At 44.6% G+C, this 20,887-nt stretch overlaps 1 protein-coding gene across 3 annotated transcripts in view; it reads left to right on the top strand.

Moving 5' to 3' along the window:
• Window positions 1-804: 804 nt before the first annotated feature.
• The window catches only part of RNF216 (ring finger protein 216), a 119,136-nt gene continuing 99,053 nt past the window's right edge, over window positions 805-20,887 (top strand). Inside the window, exons 1-4 of one of the 3 annotated variants that reach the window (XM_080675807.1) lie at window positions 805-978; window positions 12,985-13,118; window positions 16,844-16,977; window positions 19,858-20,718. In XM_080675807.1, coding sequence (XP_080531933.1) covers window positions 13,052-13,118; window positions 16,844-16,977; window positions 19,858-20,718 — 1,062 coding nt within the window. In that variant the 5' untranslated portion in view covers window positions 805-978; window positions 12,985-13,051. Of the gene's footprint in view, window positions 979-1,713; window positions 1,824-12,984; window positions 13,119-16,843; window positions 16,978-19,857; window positions 20,719-20,887 lie in introns of those variants that run through there. The other 2 variants (XM_080675809.1, XM_080675808.1) reach the window with 2 other exon arrangements.

Genomic DNA, 20,887 nt, shown 5'->3' with positions numbered 1-20,887 from the left:
TCCATCCCACTTAGAATGAAATCCAAATTCCTTAGGAAGACCTGCTATGATTTGGGCCCCTACCACCTCGCCAAGCCCATTCCTTATCACTATGCATCTCTCACTGCTCTGCAGCCTTGCTGTTTCCTCAGACACCAGACATATTCCCATTTCGGAGCCTTTGCCTTTTCTGTAGCATCTGCTTGAGGTGTTTTCCCTCCTGGGGTCACCTTGGCTCACCCCCTAACTTCATTCAGTTTTCTGCTCAATGCCCCCCCCCCCGGCAGAAGACACTTTCCCTGACCACCCTATTATTCTCATCACTCTCCATCCCTTTCTCCACTTTATTTTTCCTGTTTGTTTTTCCTGAACACTTCTTGCCTGGGCCAATATTTTAGTTAGTTAGTTCGCTAGTTGGTTCACAAGTTAGTCATTGACTTGCCCGCTAAAACATAAGCTTCATTAGAACAGGGACCTCTATCTATACCTTTGCATCCCCCAGTGCCTAGCACAGTGCCTGGCGCACGGGAAGCCCTCGAAGAAACGTGTGGAATGAATGAATGACTTGCAAAGGCAGCGGGTGGAAATAGGTGCACAGCCGGTAGATTTCCAAGGCTCCCTGCCCCCTGCCCTTTTCAACTCTAGGGCGCCAGCCACACCTCCCGGGGTAGGGGGAGTCTCGGGTCCTTCCGTCCTCCCGCCTAGAGGGGGAGTCGAGACTCGGTGGGCGGAGAGCGGGAGGGAGCGGCGGACGGGCGGCCCTCTCTATGGTCCCCTCCCCAGCCCCTCGCCCCGCCCGGTGCCTCTATGGTTCTTCCTGTCAGCAGTCGGGAGGGGGCGCTGTGCGCAGGCGCGCGCTGACGCCGCGGCGGGGCCGGAAGGAGCGCGGCAGTGGCCTCCGCGGCCGCGACGGAGCTGCCGGCTGCGGCTTGTGGTGACTGGGAGCCCGGCGACAGGGGCTTCCAAGCCCGCCTCGCGAGCCGGAGAGTTGAGTGGCGAGTAAGTGTCGGCCGCGGGCGCGCGGCTCCTCCGCAGGCTCCTGAGGCGAGTGGCGTCTCCGCGCGGCGCCTCCTCCAGCGCGGGGTCGGGCGGGGGCCTCGGCCGTGAGGGGCGGCGGGGGCGCGGGCCGCGCGGGGCGGCTGTGAGGCGGGAGCGACAAAGGCGCACGCGGCCGGAGGGCCTCTGGCCCGCTCCCGTCACTTCGGGAAGTTTCGCGGGCCGGCCCGTCGGCCTGCGGCGCGAGGGCGAAGGCGCCGAAAGTCTGACTTCCTGGGCGACCTCACGGGAGGCGGCGTCCGTGGAGCCGAGCGCGGCCTGGAGCGCGGGGGGCGAGGCGCTGTGACTGAACTTTGGGGGCCGGCCCGGGGGCTGGCGGGCCGCAGCCCCGCACCCCGCTCTGGAGGGGTGTGTCCCCACAAAGCCGGCGACAGCCCTGCAGCCCTGGAGAGGACGTCCAGGGGCGCCCGAGCCCGCCGCGGAGAAGGCGACCCCAACGGACGTGCCTGCAGCGCGGGGCGCGGGACCGGAGCGATGCGCCCGCGGGACGTGGCCGCAACCCCGTGCAACGCGGCGCCACAACTTCGGGCCACTTCAGTCTCGTGACCACCCGCGCCGAGTGCCTGCGGGGCCCGGCCCGGCTTGGTTTCTAGGGCCGCCTCCCACAGACAGCAGCCGGGACCGCGGGACAAACTCGGATACGCGGTGCTAGGAGCCTCGGTGGGGCCCGGCCCAGGCGTGTTGCTAGCGGAGAGGGAAGCTGTGCGCACCGCGCGGAGAGGACGGGGCAGACTCCGCCTCGAGCACCTTGCCCGAAGGAGGACCGCGCAGAGTTGGCCTTGGCCCGTGTGTGTGTGTGATTTTTCCAGCAATGAACCTGTCCTCCGGGGAGGGTGAGGGGAGGGGACAGGCAGTGGCTGGATTTGAGGAAATCGCTGGAGAGCCAGGGCCAGACTTGGGCCCTGCTGGTTCACCCTATGGAGAAATGGAATAAAGGAAGTGGATGTGAGTCAGGGAGACTGAAAGTTTGTGAAGTGTAGGATAGATGGGAGCATCCGTGTTTGCTAACTGATAGCCGCTATGTAAAAAAAACACATTTTGTCCTAGTTGGTTTGGCTCAGTGGATAGAGCGTCAGCCTGCGGACTTAGGGGTCCCAGGTTCGATTCCGGTCAAGGGCACTTACCCTGGTGGCGGGCACATCCCCAGTAGGGGGCGTGCAGGAGGCAGCTGATCGATGTTTCTAACTCTCTCTCCCTCTCCCTTCCTCTCTGTAAAAATAAAATATATTTAAAAAAAATAAAAAACCACATTTTTATTGATTTTGAGAGAGAGAGATGTGTGTGAGAGAAACATCCATAGGCTGCCGCCTGCACCAGGGATCCAGCCCGAAGCGGGCCTGTGCCCTGACAGGGAATTGAACTGGCAACCCCCCAACTGAGCCACACCGACCAGAGCAGCAATTTTTTTCCCCCTTAATCCTCACCGGAGGATATGTTCAACGGATTATGGAGAAAAAGGAGGGGAGACAGAGGGAGAAACATCTGTGTGAAAGAGGAACATGGATTGGTTGTCACCGGTTCTTGCCGGACCCAGGATCAAACCTGTAGCCTAAATATGTGCCCTGACGGCAATCAAACCCTTTGGTGTACGTCACAAGCGCCAACCAACTGAGCCACCCCATCAAGCTGATGGCTGCTATTTTATGAGTGCTTACTATATTCTGTTAAGATTTCAGAGACATAACTAATTTAACATCTAACCATGTTATTTTCTAAAAAATATACTTTTATTGATTTCAGAGAGAAAGGGAGATGGAGAGAGAGAGAGAGAGAGAGAGAGAGAGAAACATCAATGATGAGAGAGAATCATTGATTGGCTGCCTCCTGTGCACCCTGCCACGGGATGGAGCCCGAAATCCTGGCATGTGCCTGACCGGAATGGAACCTGGTTCATGCATCGACACTCAACCTTGAGCCACAGCAGCCAGGCCCTAACCATATTTTTTTGTTGTTGTTAATCCTCACCCGAGAATATTTTTCCCATTGATTTTTTTAGAGGGTAGAAGAGAGAGGGAAAGACAGAGAAATATCAATGTGAGGGTAACACATTGACTGGTTTCCTCCTGCACGTAGCCAATTGGGGCTCAGGCCGGGGAGGAGCCTGCAACCTCGGTATGTACCCTTGACGGGTTTGACAGGAATCAAACCCGTGACCCTTTGGACCCTTTGGTCTGCAGGCTGACACTCTAGCCACTGAGCCAAATCGCCTAGGGTCCTAACCATGTTATCTTATCCTCATTGCTAGTCATTTGCTAGTCATAATAGGACAAAACATGATGCTATGTGCCAGATATTGTCTAAGTGGTTTCCATATAGTAACTCTTAATCCTCAATGGCGTGGGTTTCGTTATTCTTATTTTTAAAAGAAAGAAAATGAGGTGCTGAAAAACAGCTTACCTAATCACAAAGCTTACAAGTGTCTGACTGGAATTTGAACTCAGTTTAATTCCAGAGTTCATGCTGCTAATTATCCTGCTATACCGGTGACTATTTATTCAAAAGGCTCTTATGGAGTATTTAATTTGTGTCTGTCAGTGTGCTATGTCCTGGGACTATGGGAACAAATAAGATGTAAGGTCCCACCTCTTAGAACTTGTTTTAGCAGAGGAAGTGGATATTAAACACAGCTTCCTAAATAATTGTAGATTATTAGTGTGCCAAGTCCTTTGAAGGAGTGAGACATGTGTGCATGAATACTGGGGATAGTCAGGAAAGGTTTTTCTCGGAGGAAGTGACATTTAAGATGAAGAAGTGAAGGATGATAGAGTTCATTTGGTCAACAAGAAGCAGTGAAGAGTTATCCAGACAGAGAAAAGAGCTGGAAGTGAAGGAGGAGCATGGCACACTCAAGAAACAGCCATTCCCACTGCGGAATGGTGAATGGGGGAGAAGTGGGAGGTGAGGCTAGCGGGGTCAGCAAGTGTCATAGGAGGTGACATTTTGCAGGCCATGGCAAGGATTTTGATTCTACCGTGATGAGTTTTGTGGTTTAAAAAAACAAACTCTCAGTGCTATATTAAAACATGTAAAGGTAGAACCTGTAGGTAGGGAAAGAAAGGACAGGGTGTCAAGAGGATTCAATTATAAAAAGGTCATTGAAAACATTGATTTTTTTTTTTTTTTAACCCATGTAGATTAAAAAGTGCTTACTTAACTATTCTAGTTTCTGAACCAATATTCAGTTGACAGTTAAGGGAAAAAAATTTTTAAGGGTAATCTTAATGTGTTATATGTTAAACTCTAGCCTACCCAATGAAGATTTTTTTTTTTTTAATATATTTTATTGATATTTTACAGAGAGGAAGGGAGAGGGATAGAGAGCTAGAAACATCGATGAGAGAGAAACATCGATCAGCTGCCTCCCGCACACCCCCCACTGGGGATGTGCCCACAACCAAGGTACATGCCCTTGACCGGAATCGAACCCGGGACCCTTCAGTCCGCAGGCCGACGCTCTATCCACTGAGCCAAACCGGTTTCGGCTGAAGATTTTTAATTTAATTTTTTTATTAAAACTTCTATTGTAGAAAGATACTGATTACAGGATTTTTAGAGCGCTTTTAAACTCTGCTTAAACTCCATACTAATTGTTTGCATAATTATACATGTAATTATGGATGGTATCCTACCTTAGGTCTTTCGTTTTTGTCTATGTATTAAAATTAACATGCATTGCATTTTCTTATTCTGAATTCATCACCTGCCTTATTCTTTCTTAACTAGAGACCCGGTGCATGAAAATTCATGCACTGGAGTGGGAAGTCCCTCAGCCCAGCCTGCCCCTCTCACAGTCTGGGAACCCTCAGGGGCGGGAGGTGACTTGGCGATCAGGGGAAGGCGACGCCCCATCACACGTCTGCTGCTGCCAGTGCCAGCAGCGCAAGCCTCAGCCGGCCCTGGTTACCTGCGCCTTGGGTGGCCCTGGGCGGCTGGGTAGCTGCCATCCGAGGCTTGCCTGCGCCTCGGGCTGGACCTGGGCAGCTGAGGGGGCTGGGGGACTCCGAAGGCAGGTGCACAGAGCGGCTGGGCCTGCCTGGGGGCGGGCCCGGCCTTGCCATGCCTGCCACCCCGGCAGGGCTGAGGGGACTGGGCACTGCCATCTTTGTGGGAGTGGCAGTCAATTAGCATATTTCCACTTTATTGGCTGTGGGCACTGCCATCTTTGAGGGCGTGGCAGTCAATTAGCACATTCCCTCCTTATTGGCTGTGGGTGCTGTTATCTTTGAGGGCAGGACAGTCAATTAGCATATTCCCTCATTGGCTGGGTGCTGCCATCTTTGAGGGCGGGGCTGTCAATTAGCATGTTCCCTCCTTATTGGCTGTGGGCGCCGGCATCTTTGCGACGGTGTGAGGGTCAATTAGCATATTCCCTCTTTATTAGATAGGGTGGTACCTCCATCCTTCAGTCACCTGATCTCAACATCGAAGTCACCTTTGACTCCTTTCTTTCTCTTGCCCTGATGGCTAATTACTAGTACATACAAAAATCCTATTGAATCTAATTCTGTGGTCAGTATCTTGTATCTTTTTCCTCCCATGCTTACTGTTAGCTCTAGTTCAGACTTCACTAGCTCTTGTTTCTGGGTTTCCTGCCACTAGATGTCTTCTACAGTCTGTCTTATATATTGCAAATAGGTTGGTTTTCTTAAAGCACAACTCTCCATTGCTTCCCATTGGATAGATACTAAAATCTGAGCTTTAGTTAGCTATTGACGCATAGCAAACCACACCCAAACTTAGTGACTTAATACAACAATTTTATTTGTTAACAGTTTTGTGAGTCAGGAGATTGGGAAGGGCTCACCTGGGCCTCGTTTTTTTCTCATCCACTTGCTGTCAAATGAGGTGGCTGGGGCTGGAGGACCCACTTCCAAAATGGCTTCTTCACTCCCTAGCCTTGTCAGAGACCGCGGAAAGACTGGGTTCCACTGGGCTTTCCCTCTCCATGTCCTGTGTCAGGGCTTTCCACAGGGTGACTCTGGGCTTCAGATTCAAGAGCCCAAGATGGAAGCTGCTGCATCCCCTAAGGCTAAGCCTGGAGCTGGCACAACATTCACGTTAGCTTAAACACTGCTCTCTCCGCTGAGCATTTCCTGCCTGCCTGCCCTTCCCGATTGGAATAGTCCTTTTATTTCACTAATGACTTTATACTGTTTAGTATAGTTAGTTACATGCATACTAGAGGCCCAGTGCACGGGATTCATGTACGGGTGGGGAGTGTGGCCTGCGGGGATCGGCCCACTGCGGGAGCAGCCGCTCATCCTGGTCAGCCGAGCGGTGCTCCCATTGTGGGAGCGCACTGACCACCAGGGGGCAGCTACTGTGTTGAGCGTCTGCCCCTGGTGGTCGGTGTGTGTCATAGTCACTGGTCAACCAGTCGTTGTGGTTGTTCCGCCGTTCAGTCGCTGGGCTTTTATGACATAGGATAGGTTAGGATTTTCTCACTGAAGGGATTCTCAAGTTCTTTGAGGCAAGATCCATGTTGTATTTTTTAATATTTATTCACCATGATGTACAACGTATCATTTACACCATATGGCAGGCCCACAATAAATATTTGTTTGAAGGAATTCTTTTACCGTATTTTCATTTTAAGTGTTATTGTAAATAATAACCTATTTAGTATAGAGAAATCAGAAAATAGAACGGAAGCAAAAAATATAAACTACCTTAAAATTATTACTTAGAAATAGCCATTATTAACTTTTTGTTGTGTTGATTTAATATTGATTAAATGTTAGTACAGGCTTAGAAAGAATGGACATCCAAATACTGGTTAAGAAGCTAGAATTTGAATGAAGAGCAAAATTCATTTATAGACACTTGAAAAATATGTTAGGAGGAGGCATTGTGTGGGGCTGGTATGATGAGCATGTCAGCTTCTCCCAGCCTATACTTGACTCTGCTTTGCCCACCTTTCCCTGGAATGTTCAGAGATTAATTCAATACATTTGAAACATCTTTTATTACCCCCAAATCAGTGTCTACAGCAGTGACAGGCATATGTATGGAGATAACTATGGAAAGCAGGAACACTGTAAAACTCTAGGAATATGCATTGGAAGGAAAAATGGAGAAGTAACACAAATAGAAGAATGAGAAGAAAATGATAGTGACAGACCTGTCTCTAACAGAATAACTGTCATCTAGTTTACTTAAGTTTTTAAAATATAGTATAACTACCAAAGATTCTCCACAGTTATGAAATTATGAAATATGTGCTAATTTTTTGTTTTATTTTAGAAGCATTAACTGATATTTGACTATAAAATATAGTCATAAACATAATTTTTATAATAAAGGGAAGAGGCAAGAACTGAAATCATCTATTTTGGGTGGAATTTCCAATTTCTGGATTTCACTTTTGTTTGAATAACTATTTTCTTCAGTTTCTGATCAAGAAGTGAAAGACATAGTTTCTTGCTTCTTCCAGAGGGAAAACAGTTTCTTTTGTAGAGAGAAGTAAGGGTTTTACTGTGAATAGTTTTAATACTAGTGAAAAGTAACTTGTAAGAGAAAAATACAGTCATCCCCCCCTTGTTTGGCTGCATTGCCAACTCTTATCTATATAATAAAGAGGTAATATGCTACTTGGTCCTAACGGTGACGGCTGCGCGCGCACAGGAGCTGGTGGGCAGGGACTTGCGCTACCGGGACATGAGGTTGCCGCAGGGGGCGCCCCCCCCCCCCCCCCCCCCCCGCGGAGGCGTGCGCAGGCCCATAGCACTGCCCGGCCCCGAGGGGGGAGGATGGTCAGGATGGGGGCGGGGCCTCAACAGAGAGCTTTCAGCACTCCTGTGCCAGGTTTGAAGGCACGGAGAGGAATGGAGAGCACATAGGCAGTTAGGGGATTTAGGCCAGGAGGAGAGAGCAGATAGGCAGTTAGGGGGATCAGGCCAGAGGGGAGAGCAGATAGGTAGTTAGGGGGATCAGGCCAGAGGGGAGAGCAGATAGGTAGTTAAGGGGGATCAGGCCAGGAGGGGAGAGCAGATAGGTAGTTAGGGGGATCAGGCCAGAGGGGAGAGCAGATAGGTAGTTAAGGGGGATCAGGCCAGGAGGGGAGAGCAGATAGGTAGTTAGGGGGATCAGGCCAGAGGGGAGAGCAGATAGGTAGTTAAGGGGGATCAGGCCAGGAGGGGAGAGCGGATAGGCAGGGGGATCAGATGAGGGGAGAGCAGATAGGCAGGGGGATCAGGCCAGCAGGGAAGCAGTTAGGGGCATCAGGCAGGCAGGTGAGTGCTTAGGAGCCAGTGGTTCTGGATTGTGAGAGGGATCCTAGATTGGAGAGGGTGCAGGCCAGGCTGAGGGACACCTCCTGCCCCGTGCACAAATTATAAATAAACACTGCATCTACTGTGTACTTGTGATAAAGCTCTTGTTTTGATGGCTTTTACCATATACAAAATGCCTCCTCATATATATGTGTGTGTGTGTGTGTGTGTGTGTGTGTTTGTTTATTCCTCACCCGAAGATATTTTTTCTATTGCTTTTTGGGGTTTTCTTTTTAGTGAATGGAAAGAAGCAAGAAAGAGAAATACCAATGTGAGAGAAAAACATCATTTGGTTGCCTCCCGTTTGTGCCTGACTGGGAATCAAACTTTCCACTTTTTGGTGTCCGGATGGTGCTCCAACCAACAGCCATTTGGCCAAGGCTGCCTTCTCATATTTTATTTAATCGTCAACACAGCCTTACAGGGTAAGAATAGCTGTTTCTGTTTCACAGATAATAATAGTCATAATGTGACACTTGCTATATCCCAGGCACTATGCTAAACACTTTATACATATTTAACTCAATTCCGTTTTAAAATAACCGTATGGAAGAACGGGCTCAAGTGGTTAAGTGTTTTGTGCAGTTACTGATTTACTAAATGGTGAAACTAGGTTTATACCTAAGCAGTCTGATCTGAAGCCCAGATGAAAGGCCTGAATGTCAGAGGGTTGAATGACCTTTACAGAGAAATTAGAAGTAGAAATTTCATCACATTCTTTTTCACACTGCAGCTTCGGGCCACTGTGTGTGCTATTCATGAGGAATCTTGTTTTTAAAGCACCACTAGTAATCTGCTTAACTACAAGCTTGACATTCTAACTAAATTAGATGTAAAATAAATCACAGTTCCTTTTTTAAAAAATATATCTTAGTGATTTTTTATAGAGAGGAAGGGAGAAGGATAGAGAGTTAGAAACATTGATGAGAGAGAAACATCAATCAGCTGCCTCCTGCACATCTCCTACTGGGGATATGCCTGCAACCAAGGTACATGCCCTTGACCGGAATCGAACCTGGGACTTTTCAGTCCGTAGGCCGACGCTCTATCCACTGAGCCAAACCATTTAGGGCTCACAGTTCCTTTTGATGTACTGTGTAAAACTGAAGAAACCTACTTGTGGTAAAAGAAGAAATAAGAAACTTGGCTATTATAATTAAGTGTTCAAAATACTTTTTTAAAATTATATTTGAAAGAAAAGTTAGTACTTGAATAGATGCAGTTCAGATTTGTCAAGAGCTCTTTCCTTTATACCATGCTATTTATAAATAGCATTACTATTATTTCAAGTGAGACAAACTTATGCTTGGATGTGGAATTTCTAAAATTTGAGATACCTTTGTCCAGTTATAGATACCAGAAAGTTCTGTTGTAAAACAATCTTGATATACAACTTTGTATTATCTAAGTTGGAAAATGCTGATATTATTTGACTATTAACTCTTTTTATTATTTTAAAATTTATTTTTATTATACTTTTATTTTCATTTTTATTAAATCTATTCAGGTAACATTGGTTAATACTGTTGTATAAGGTTCAGGTGTTCAACTTTATAAACAATACCTGTGTACTCCATTGTGTGCTCACCCCCTAGGTCTAGTCTCCTTTTGTCACCACATATTTGACCCCCTTTACCCTCTTCATCCGCCCCCTAGCTCCCTTCCCATCTGGTAACCGCATTCTGTTGTCTGTATCTATGAGTGTGTTTTGTCTGTTCTTTTTAAAGTGAATTTATTAGAGTTACATTGATTAATAATAAGGTTTCAAGCACAGTTCTGTGATTCATCCTCTGTATACTGTGTTGTGTGTGTTTACCCAACGTCTAGTCTCCTTCCATCACCATTTATCCCCTCTTGGCCCTCTTCGACCTGCCCCTGTCCCCCTTTCTCTGGTAATCACCATACTGATGTCTATAACTATGTTGTTTGTTCTTTTGTTGCTTTTTTTATATCCACATATGAGAGAAATCATATGGTTCTTGTGCATTTTTGTCAGACTTATTTCACTTAGCATGATAATCTCAAGATCCATCCATGGTGTCACAAATGGAGATACTTTTTCTTTTTTATGGCTGAGTAGTATAGCCATTTCTTTATCCAGTCATTGGTCAAAGGACACTTAGGTTGTTTCCACGTCGTGGCTATTTGGAATAACTCTGTAATGAACATAGGGATACATAGATCTTTGTGAAACAGTGTTTTCAAATTTTTCATGTATGTAGCCAGAGGAGAGATTGTTGAGCCATATGGTAGCTCTGTTTTTAATTTTGGGGGGAACCTGGGTACTGTTTTTCATAGTGGCTGCACCAATTTACAGTCCAACCAGCAGTATATCAGGTTTCCCTTTTCTCCCCAACCTCTCCAACACTTGGCTATATCTTGTCTTACGGATAATAGCCATTCTAACAGGTGTGAGGTAGCATCTTATTGTGGTTTTGATTTTCATTTCCCTAATAACTAGTGGTGTTAAACAGCTTTTCAGGTGTCTCTTGGCCCATCGATTTGTCTTCCTTGGAAAAGTGACTATACATGTCTCTGCCCATTTTTAAATCAGATTGGTTGTGGTTGAGTTGTGTGAGTTCTTTATATGTTTTGGATGTTAACTCCTTATCAGAGGCTTGTTTGCAGATATCTTCTCCCTTTCGGTTGGCTGCCTTTTTGTTTTGTTGATGGTTCTTTTGCTGTGTAGAAGCTTTTAGTTTCACTGTTAACTCTTTTTAGACATTAACGAGAGAAACCAGGGTGGAGAGCTTACCTCTAAAGTACATAATTTCTCCCAGGAAGGCAAATAAAATTGAGATTTTCTTAGGGATGAAGAAAAATGTTGAGTGGTAAGTTACAGATAGGATCTTGGAACTAAAGAGGCCCCAGAGCAGTTATAATTACACCCTTTTGGTTCTTATTTATTGATTTTCATTCTTGTAATTTTTCAAAGGAAAATGGTTCAAAATCAAATTATAGAAAGAATTAAAAGTAATAATACTCTCCTTCTGATTCCCAATTACTGTTTCACGTAGGCAACCACTTTTCCCCCCTTAAAATGGATTTGCTTCCCCTGACTTTTTTTTTTTAACTTATTTTATTGATTTTTTACAGAGAGGAAGGGGGAGGGATAGAGAGTTAGAAACATGGATGAGAGAGAAACATTGATCATCTGCCTCCTGCACACCCCTCACCGGGGATGTGCCCGCAACCAAGGTACATGCCCCTGACTGGAATTGAACCTGGGACCCTTCAGTCTACAGACCGACGCTCTATCCACCGAGCCACACCGGTTAGGGCCTAACTTTTTCATTGTGAAATACAACACACACAAATAACTTTCACCCTAAACAGCTAAGTTTAGGCCTGTGCCTAAACTTCATCTAAATGGAATGAATATTCCAGGCACACACACACAACACACACTTTCATGTCTGGATTCCTTCACTCAGTAACTATGTTTTAATATCTATCGACATTGTATGTGACTGTAATGGCTTCATTATTTTTCTGTGTAAGGTTTTAATTGTATGAACATACCATAATGTATTTGTGCATTCTATCATTGATGTGTGTCCCTTTTAGTTTTTGGCTTGTAGAATTAATGCTGCTGTGAACATTCCTGTGTACAGACCTGGTACATATAAGCTATGTTTCCATAATTTAGACTTCTAGCAGTGAATTGTTGGGTCTTTAGGGGATATATATCTTCCACTGTAATTATAAAGCATCAAGCTTTTTTGCACAGTTGTGTTACCACTTTACATTTCCACCAACAGTGTAGGAGGGTGCCCTTTTCTCCACATACTTGTTATGTGTTGTCTTTTTTATAATAGCCATTCTGACAGGTGTGAAGTGATAGGCATTTCCCTGATGATTAGTGATGTTGAATGTCTTTTCATCTACCTGTTGGACATTTGAATATCTTTCTTGGAAGAAAGGATTTAGGTCCTTTGCCCATTTTTAAATTGGATTATTTGTATTTTCAGTGTTAAGTAATATGAATTCTTTATATGTTTTGGATTTTAACCCCTTATCAATTAAATGACTTACAAATATTTTCTCTCATTCCACTGGTTGCCATAATTGAGTTTTTAAGTATACTTTTTATTTTTTATATGTCCCATCTGTCCTTTGATCTTTTATTTATCTTTTATATGTTCTTTTGCAGTAATTGTTTTTATTTATTATTCCATTAGAGGCCCAGTGCACGAAATTCATGCACCCGGGGTGGGGGTCCCTCTGCCCAGCCTGTGTCCTCTCACAGTCCGGGAGCCCTCGGGGAATGTCCGACTGCCGGCGTAGGCCTGCTCCCCGTGGGGAGCGAGCTGCTGCTGAGGCAGGAGAGGCTTCTGCCACCGCCACTGCACTCGCCAGCCGTGAGCCCGGCTTCCGGCTGAGCAGCGCTCCTCCTGTGGGAGCACACTGACCACCAGGGGGCAGCTCCTCCACTGAGCGTCTGCCTCCTGGTGGTCAGTGCGCGTCATAGCAACTGGTCGTTCTGCCGTTTGGTCGAATTGCATGTTAGCCTTTTATTATATAGGATTATTTCCTCTTTTATTAGCTTTTTAGTTATGTATTCATTTAGGGTTTGTTGTTTTTTTCTTCTTCTTTTTTTGTGGTGTTTTCACCAGATACATGGGCAGAGTTTTGATACTTCCCTCATTCTTAATGTTATTTTTTTCATCTTTTTCAGTCCCTTTGGAACAGATAGTCACCATGTTTAGATATTAGCAAGCAAATGTGTATGTCCACATTTGAAAATGGCAGAGGGAAATAATAACGAAGAGGTAATTCACTTGAACAACTTTCATTGCCACCAGGGACAAGGTAAGTGTTGGTTCTCACTTTCTCCTTTTCACCATTTTCCTCTTAGTACTGCAGTTTTATCTTCTTTAAAATGAACCTGTTCTGCACCATGCAGAATCCAGAGATGTCTCATTTTTAGGTCTCAGAGCATCAGGTGTAAATGGACATATCACACTAGAATTTTGTGTCAAATGGTGATACCTAATGGCATGACTGAAGTTTAAGAAGCTTCCATCACAAATAGATTAATAAGCTATGAATTAACAGTCTAAAAAGAATTGTGAACATGTAGTCCTTGGACCTTAAGAAGTTGGAGTTTGAGAAAAGTGGCAGTGCCCTGTTTTTGAAGGACTAGTGATTGCAAAGGAATACTCCTCCAGACCTGAAAGTACTAAAGCTGTTGCTAAAGTATTTACCAGGCAATTCTGGGTTAGCCTTATAGGGAATTTTAGGACATGTATTCTTTCATTTTACAGTGTTTTAAATTTGGGGAAATTTATTGATTCATAAAGGGAAGGAAGCCTGCATTTCTATAACTTTCCTGAACACATGAAATATCCTGCCAAATCCTGATTCACATTTATACATCACTAAGAAAAAATTTTAAGCCAATGAGTAGGAAAATATCATTTTTACAAGTATAAATTTCATGAAAGAAGTTGTATCCAGGTTTTTTTGTGGTTGTTTTTTCCCATTGGTAATATTTTGTGCTTATGCTGACTTTTTTTTTCAGCAGGGGATAAATTATATACTAGTATATTTGGCTTTCAAAGCATTTAAAATTGAGCAAATTTTATTAAGCAAATAAATTGAGAAAAATAAGATTGCTTAAGCTGTGCAAATTATGAGTACTAAAAAAGGAATATTGATTTTTAAAAATATACTTTTATTTATTTTAGAGCGAGAGGAAGGGAGAGGGAGAGATAGAAACACTGATGAGAGAAACATCAGTTGGCTGCCTCCTGCAGGCCCCGCACTAGGGATCGAGCCCGCAACCCTTGACATGTGCTTTGACTGGGAATCAAACCTCTTGGTGCATGGGAAGATGCTCAACCAAGTGAGCCACACTGGCTGGGCGGAAATACTTATTTTTTAAGGCTTTCCTAAATTGTATATTCTAACTTGGTAGTGATTATAGCTATAATTTATTGTGGTTAAGAAAGTTTTAAGTATTAGCTATACTTCGTATATATGCTCATTTCCAAACTTTCTGAACATGTATAAATTAATGTTGTTATTGTTTTTTAATTAGGTCTTAAATATACTTGAAAGTTTAAGCACAATAATTTCCTTTTGGGAAAACATTGACTTTGGAGTAATTTTTGGTGGTGGTGGTGGTTTTTAAGCTGTAATTGGCTTTACTAAGCACTTCATGAGTTGGGGAGCATCCCATCAAGCAGCGAGAAGGGCACCCCCTGGAGGCGTATTTTTCTGTTGGGTTTATGTATGCCCCCGTCATGAGGACTTTTTTAGGCATCCGAGTTGTTTTGTTCTTATTAGCTGTATTAATAATTTTTATTACGCCAACCCTTACAGGTTTTGTTGTAATCATCTTTATTGAGCTACTAGAGGCCCGATGCACGAAATTCGTGCAAGAGTAAGCCTTCCTTCCCCCGGCTGCCATCACCAGCTTCCCTCTGGCACCCGGGACCTGGGCTTCCCTTGCAGTCCCAGCTTCATCCAGAAGGATGTCTGGTCTAATTAGCATACTATGCTTTTATTATAGAAGATTATTTTTTTTTTAAATATATTATATTGATATTTCACAGAGAGGAAGGGAGAGGGATAGAGAGCTAGAAACATCGATGAGAGAGAGACATCGATCAGCTGCCTCCCGCACACCCCCCACCGGGGACATGCCCGCAACCAAGGTACATGCCCTTGACCGGAATCGAACCCGGGACCCTTCAGTCCACAGGCCGACGCTCTATCTACTGAGCCAAACCGGTTTTGGCTAGAAGATTATTATTATAGATAATTTACATACAATAAATGCACACATTTTAAGTGTATAGTTCAGTGAGTTTTGAAAAATGAATATACCCATATAACCATCACCTCAGTCATGCCATAAAACATCTCTGTCACCCCAGAAAGATTTCTTTATGCCCCTTTGCTCAGTCTCCACCCCACTCCTGGACTAAGGAAACCACTGATCTACCTTTTGTTGCTATACAATCTATATATATCAGCCTAAGCGACCGTTTGACCATTTGACCAGAAGCTATGACGTGCAATGACCACCGGGGGCAGATGCTCAACACACTGGCATGGAAAGGTGGAACATACTGATGAATCTCAGAGAGAAAGGGGAGGGGAAGGGCAGGAAGAGATTAATCAAAGATCTTATATGCATACTAGAGGCCCGGTGCACAGATTCGTGTACCGGTGGGTCTGTCATCCTGGCCTGTGGGGATCGTGCCAAAACTGGCAGTCCAATATTCCTCGAGGGGTCCTGGTTTGCGAGAGGGCACAGGCAAGGCCAAGGGACCCCACTGGGCCTCTAGTTTCATGTAAATGGAAGCATGCAGTATGTGCTTTTTGTGCCTGTTATTCTGCCCAACATCATTTATTTTGAGATGAATTTTATCCATGTGTTACATGTATAAGTAATTCAGTCCTTTTTAATTGTTGAATAATATTCACCTAGAATTCTAAACCTAGTGAAAATAGGTTTAATATGAAGGTAAAATAGAGTTTAAAACTACAGGAATGAAAAAGATACATTATCCAGATAGTAGCTAAAAAAAAAAAAAAAAAAAAAAGAAAAAGAACAACTGGTATGTCTGTATATTATCAAGTAAAATAGACATTCCAGCCAGGAGTGTTAATAAAATTGCATAATGATAAGAGTCAGTGCACTTGAAAGATAAAACAATTCTAATCCCTACACACTTAGTAACATGGTGTCAAAATACACAAAGCAGAAACTGACAGAACTAGAAGAAGAAATGAAGAAATGAACTAATCCACACTCATAATGGGAGATTTTAACATGTTTCTTTAAATAACTGGGAGAGAGCCCAGCACACAAAAATTGTATGAATATAGAATATTGGAAGAACATGATCAACAAACTTGATATAATAGACATGTATGAAATAGACCCAGTGTATTTACCAAAATTGACCATATTTTGAGCCACAAAACAAATTTCAATTTTCAGAGGATTGAAATAATATAGGTTATACTAGAGGCCCAGTGCACAAAATCGTGCACAGGTGGGGTTCTGGGGGTCGGGGTGGGGGACGTGATTGGCCCTCCAGGCAGGCGGTGGAACGCCCTTACTGGCCCGGGATTCAGATCCATCCCACTGATGTTCATGCTGGTTTCGGGAGCCACCTGGCAGCCACTTGTATGTCCTTTCTTCCCTGTGGAGCTTCTAGGGAGGGGAAGTGGCCGTGGTGCCTGATGAGGTGCTGTCGGGACTTCAATTTTAAGAAATTGACAGATTCATCAACAGATTTTTCCAGCCTAGTATAAGAAAAAGTTGATAATCTTGAGCATAAGGAATTGTCAAATTTTCTCAAGTGGTTCCCAAAATGTATTATTGCCAAAGATCAGCATGGAAACGGCTTTTTTTTTGAAACATGGCTCTTAATGCTTAGGTATGTGTCACTTGAGGAGATACCACCAGCCACGAACTTGGCTTTAGACTTGACCTTTTGCATCCCAAAACTGAAATCTAAAGAACAGAATGTGATTGTGCCCACCTCCTGCTAACAGTATTTTCTGCCTGTTTTTAGACTGGATCCATCTCAGAGATGGACCCATCACCATATCGGATGACTCTGATGAAGAAGGAGTTCCAATGACGGTCACCCCAGCTTCTCAGCAACATGATGAAGAGGACCTGGATGATGATGTCATCCTGACAGAAGTGAGTTTTCTTAAACTTAACCCACGATGAGCATAAGGATATACATTATTTATTTACTTTTAATTGTATTTGTTTTTTTAAGAGAGAGAGAGCAAGAGAAACATCGAAAAGAGAGATACATTGCTTGGTTGCCTCCCTCACGTACCCCAACCAGGGATTGAACCCACAACCTGAGCATGTGCCCTGACGGGGACTTAAATCAATGATCCTTTGTTGCACAGGATGACACTCGACCAATTGAGCCACACTGGCCAGGGCTACACTTTTTATTTTAATGAATAATGCCAAATTGCTCTTCTAATTTCATTGCCAGTGTCCCATAGCCTTACCAATGCTTGCTGTTACCTAACTAAATTTTTCTAGTCTTATGGGAAGGAAAAAAACTTTTTCATTTTTTTAATGTGTTGTCATTTTTTCCTCTACAGTCGTTTTTGTTTTAGTGGTCTCAGATGAAATTATAATTCAGACTTCAATATAAGAATGGCTGCTTTTATTCTTTTTTTTTTTTTAATAAATCTTTATTCAGATTATTACAATTGTTTCTCCTTTTTCCCCCCGTAGCTCCCCTCCACCCGGTTCCCACCCCACCTTCTGCCCTTACCTCCCCCTCACTGTCCTCATCCATAGGTGTATGATTTTTGTCCAGTCTCTTCCTGAACCCCCCATACCCTTTTCCCCCTGAGAATTATCAGTCCACTCCCTTTCTATGCCCCTGATTCTATTATATTCACCAGATTATTCTGTTCCTCAGGTTTTTAATTCACTTGATTTTTAGGTTCACTTGTTGATAGATACGTATTTGTTGTTCATAATTTTTATCTTTACTTTTTTCTTCTTCCTCTTTAAGAATACCTTTCAGCATTTCATATAATACTGGTTTGGTGGTGATGAACTCCTTTAGCTTTTTCTTATCTGTGAAGCTCTTTATCTGCCCTTCAATTCTGAATGATAGCTTTGCTGGGTAGAGTAATCTTGGTTGTAGGTTCTTGCTATTCATCACTTTGAATATTTCTTGCCACTCCCGTCTGGCCTGCATAGTTTCTGTTGAGAAATCAGCTGACAGTCGTATGGGTGCTCCCTTGTAGGTAATGAACTGTTTTTCTCTTGCTGCTTTTAAGATTCTCTCTTTGTCTTTTGCTCTTGGCATTTTAATGATGTTGTGTCTTGGTGTGGTCCTCTTTGGATTCCTTTTGTTTGGGGTTCTGTGCGCTTCCTGGACTTGTAAGTCTATTTCTTTCACCAGGTGGGGGAAGTTTTCGGTCATTATTTCTTCAAATAGGTTTTCAGTATCTTGCTCGCTCTCTTCTTCTGGCACCCCCATAATTCGGATGTTGATACGCTTGAGGTTGTCCCAGAGGCTCCTTACACTATTTTCAAATTTTTGGATTCTTTTTTCTTTTTGCTTTTCCGTCTGAGTGTTTTTTGCTTCTTTGTATTTTAAATCTTTGACTTGATTCTTGCGGTCCTCTAGTCTGCTCTTAGGTCTCTGTATAATATTTTTTATTTCAGTCAGTGTATGTTTAATTTCTAGTTGGTCCTTTTTCATATCTTCGAGGGTCTCGTTATATTTATCGGCCTTTTCTAGGATATTCTTGAAAAGCCTTATAACCGTGGTTTTGAATTCTATATCCAGTCGTTTGTTTTCCTCCATTTCTTTCGTTTGTGATCTGTTTCTTTGTCGTCGCATTTTCATTGCTTCCCTGAGTTGGTAGGGTAGCTTTGTGTGCTAGGTTTCCTTTATGGCCCAGTGGGTCTGCCTCCCCAGTTACCTGAGGTGGATACTCTTGGTGCACCCCTTTGTGGACTGTGTGTGCAGCCTTGTTGTAGTTAAGTCTTGATTGTTGTTGCTATCACTGGGAGGAATTGACCTCCAGGCCAGTTGGCTGTGAGGATCAGCTGTGTCTACGCTGGTAGAAGTTTGGTGCTGGAGACAGCCTTACAGGATTAGACTTGCCAAATTGCAAAAGCCTCTGTGCTCAGCTTGGATGGGGCAGAGTCTCAGGGCGGAGCAGACAGTCTTGGCTTCCCGTCAGCCTTGCCCTTGCACGTGCGCGCCTCCAGACCTCTGCCTTCCCTAGCTCCCGAGTCTCCGCCCGAGAGTCCAGATTCCCCCCGCAAGAGCGTGGGTCCCCAGGGGCTCGCCTGGAACTGGAGTTCAGTGCAGTCAGAACTGGGGCTCAGTGCAGTCATGAGCTTCCGACTCCCTTCCACTAGGGAAAGCCTGTGGCAACCTCTGCAGTCTTTGTGCGCACTGGTGCGCACGCCTCCAGACCCCTGCCCGCCGGGGCTCCCCTGGGTCTCCGAGTCTCTAGGGGCCTTTCTCTCTACCTGACAGTCCAGACTCCCCCTGTATGAGCCTGGGTCCACGGGGTTTTGCCCGGAACTGGGGTTCAGTGCAGTTGGAACTGGGGTTCAGTGCAGTCGGGGGCTTCCTTCCCCCTCCCACCAGAGAAAGTCAGCCAGGCTCTCAGCCGCCCTTCCTCTCTGCGCGCACAAAGACCCTTTGCCGTACCTCCAATTCTCTGTGAGCTTTTCTCTTTCCTTCTAGTTGTAGAATTTCCACTCAGCCAGCTTTTCTGTGGTTCTGGATGGTGTCCGTTCTGTCTTTTAGTTGTAGTTTTGAAATTGTTGTGCGAGGCAGCAGTTTAGGTGCTTACCTATGCCGCCATCTTGGTTTCTCCGGCTGCTTTTATTCTTACAGTGAATATAGTATGATCAGATTTCAGTGTTACCACAAGTGTGAAGAGTAAGTTTTGTGGTCGAGGTGTTTTTGTTTCTTTCCTGTCCTATCTCAGAAGCTGCGTATAAGTACATAAGGAGACCATAGACATAGGAAAGAAATTGAATTATTATTATTATTAAAATTTCATTTTTTCTTAGACAAGTAAACCTCAAACATCTCGACCCAATCTCATCAAACCAGCTGCCCATTGGCAAGATCTCAAAAGTTGGGGAGAAGAAAGGCCTAAAAAGTCTAGAACAGCCTTTGAGTCAAATGAGAACAACTATTTTGCAGTGTATAACAGCACCTTGTTTGATTCTGGGGCACAGGATGATTCTGAGGATGACTACGATGAATTTCTGGATCTTGGGCCTCCTGGAGTTTCGGAATTAATTAATCCAAGTGGCCAAACAGAAAGAGAACCCAAGCCTGGACCAAGCCATAACCAAGCAACAAATGATATTGTCAGCCCCGGATCAGGGCCAAAAATCTTCATCTGGAGGAAAAGTGGCCTTCTTATTCCAGAGAACGATCCTTTGGACACTCAGAACCAGTCATCTGAAGACTCAGAGACAGACCTTTTATCAAACCTCGGAGACTCAACTGATATGCTAGATGATCAGACCATCGAAGACGACTGTTGGTTAGAAAACCCTCCTTTCTTCCCGTCTCTAAACCAACAGCCGCGTGAGAGAGCAAACCAGGTTGTTCCTCGGGAGCTGCAGCCTGAAGCAGATCTGGGCCCGTTGTTCTATCAGCATGAGCCCCTAGGGCTGGCTTTCCCAAGGCCGGCTTTTCCAAGACCAGACCCCCCTCACGATGGCATTCCAGGCCCCTCTTCTCCTCAGCCCGCCCATCCTCTAGGGGAGCTTGAAGACCAACAGCTAGCAATAGACGACGAGGGGCCAGGCCCAGCCTTTCCACTACCGGGGTCTCAGGAGCCCAATTTGGAACACCTTTGGGGGCAAGAAGCTAATGAGGTCGACCAAGAAGTGGTTGCACTACTAGTGAAAGAAACAGTAAGTTTGATTTCATTAAGTAAATAAGTGTAGACACTAAATATACTGTGTTTCCTTTTGTTGCAAAGACATTGTGAGTGTGGACTTCACTTTCCTAAGGGGTACATTTATAGAAGAGAAACATGAAAATTAAATCAGAATTTCTTAATCTCTTTTTAAATTCCCAGCA

Source organism: Plecotus auritus (genome assembly GCF_963455305.1).
Source record: "Plecotus auritus genome assembly, chromosome: 6".
In the NCBI taxonomy this organism is placed as follows: domain Eukaryota; kingdom Metazoa; phylum Chordata; class Mammalia; order Chiroptera; family Vespertilionidae; genus Plecotus; species Plecotus auritus.
The sequence above is the reverse complement of the archived record's forward strand: the minus strand, read 5'-3'. Positions and strand labels throughout refer to the sequence as shown.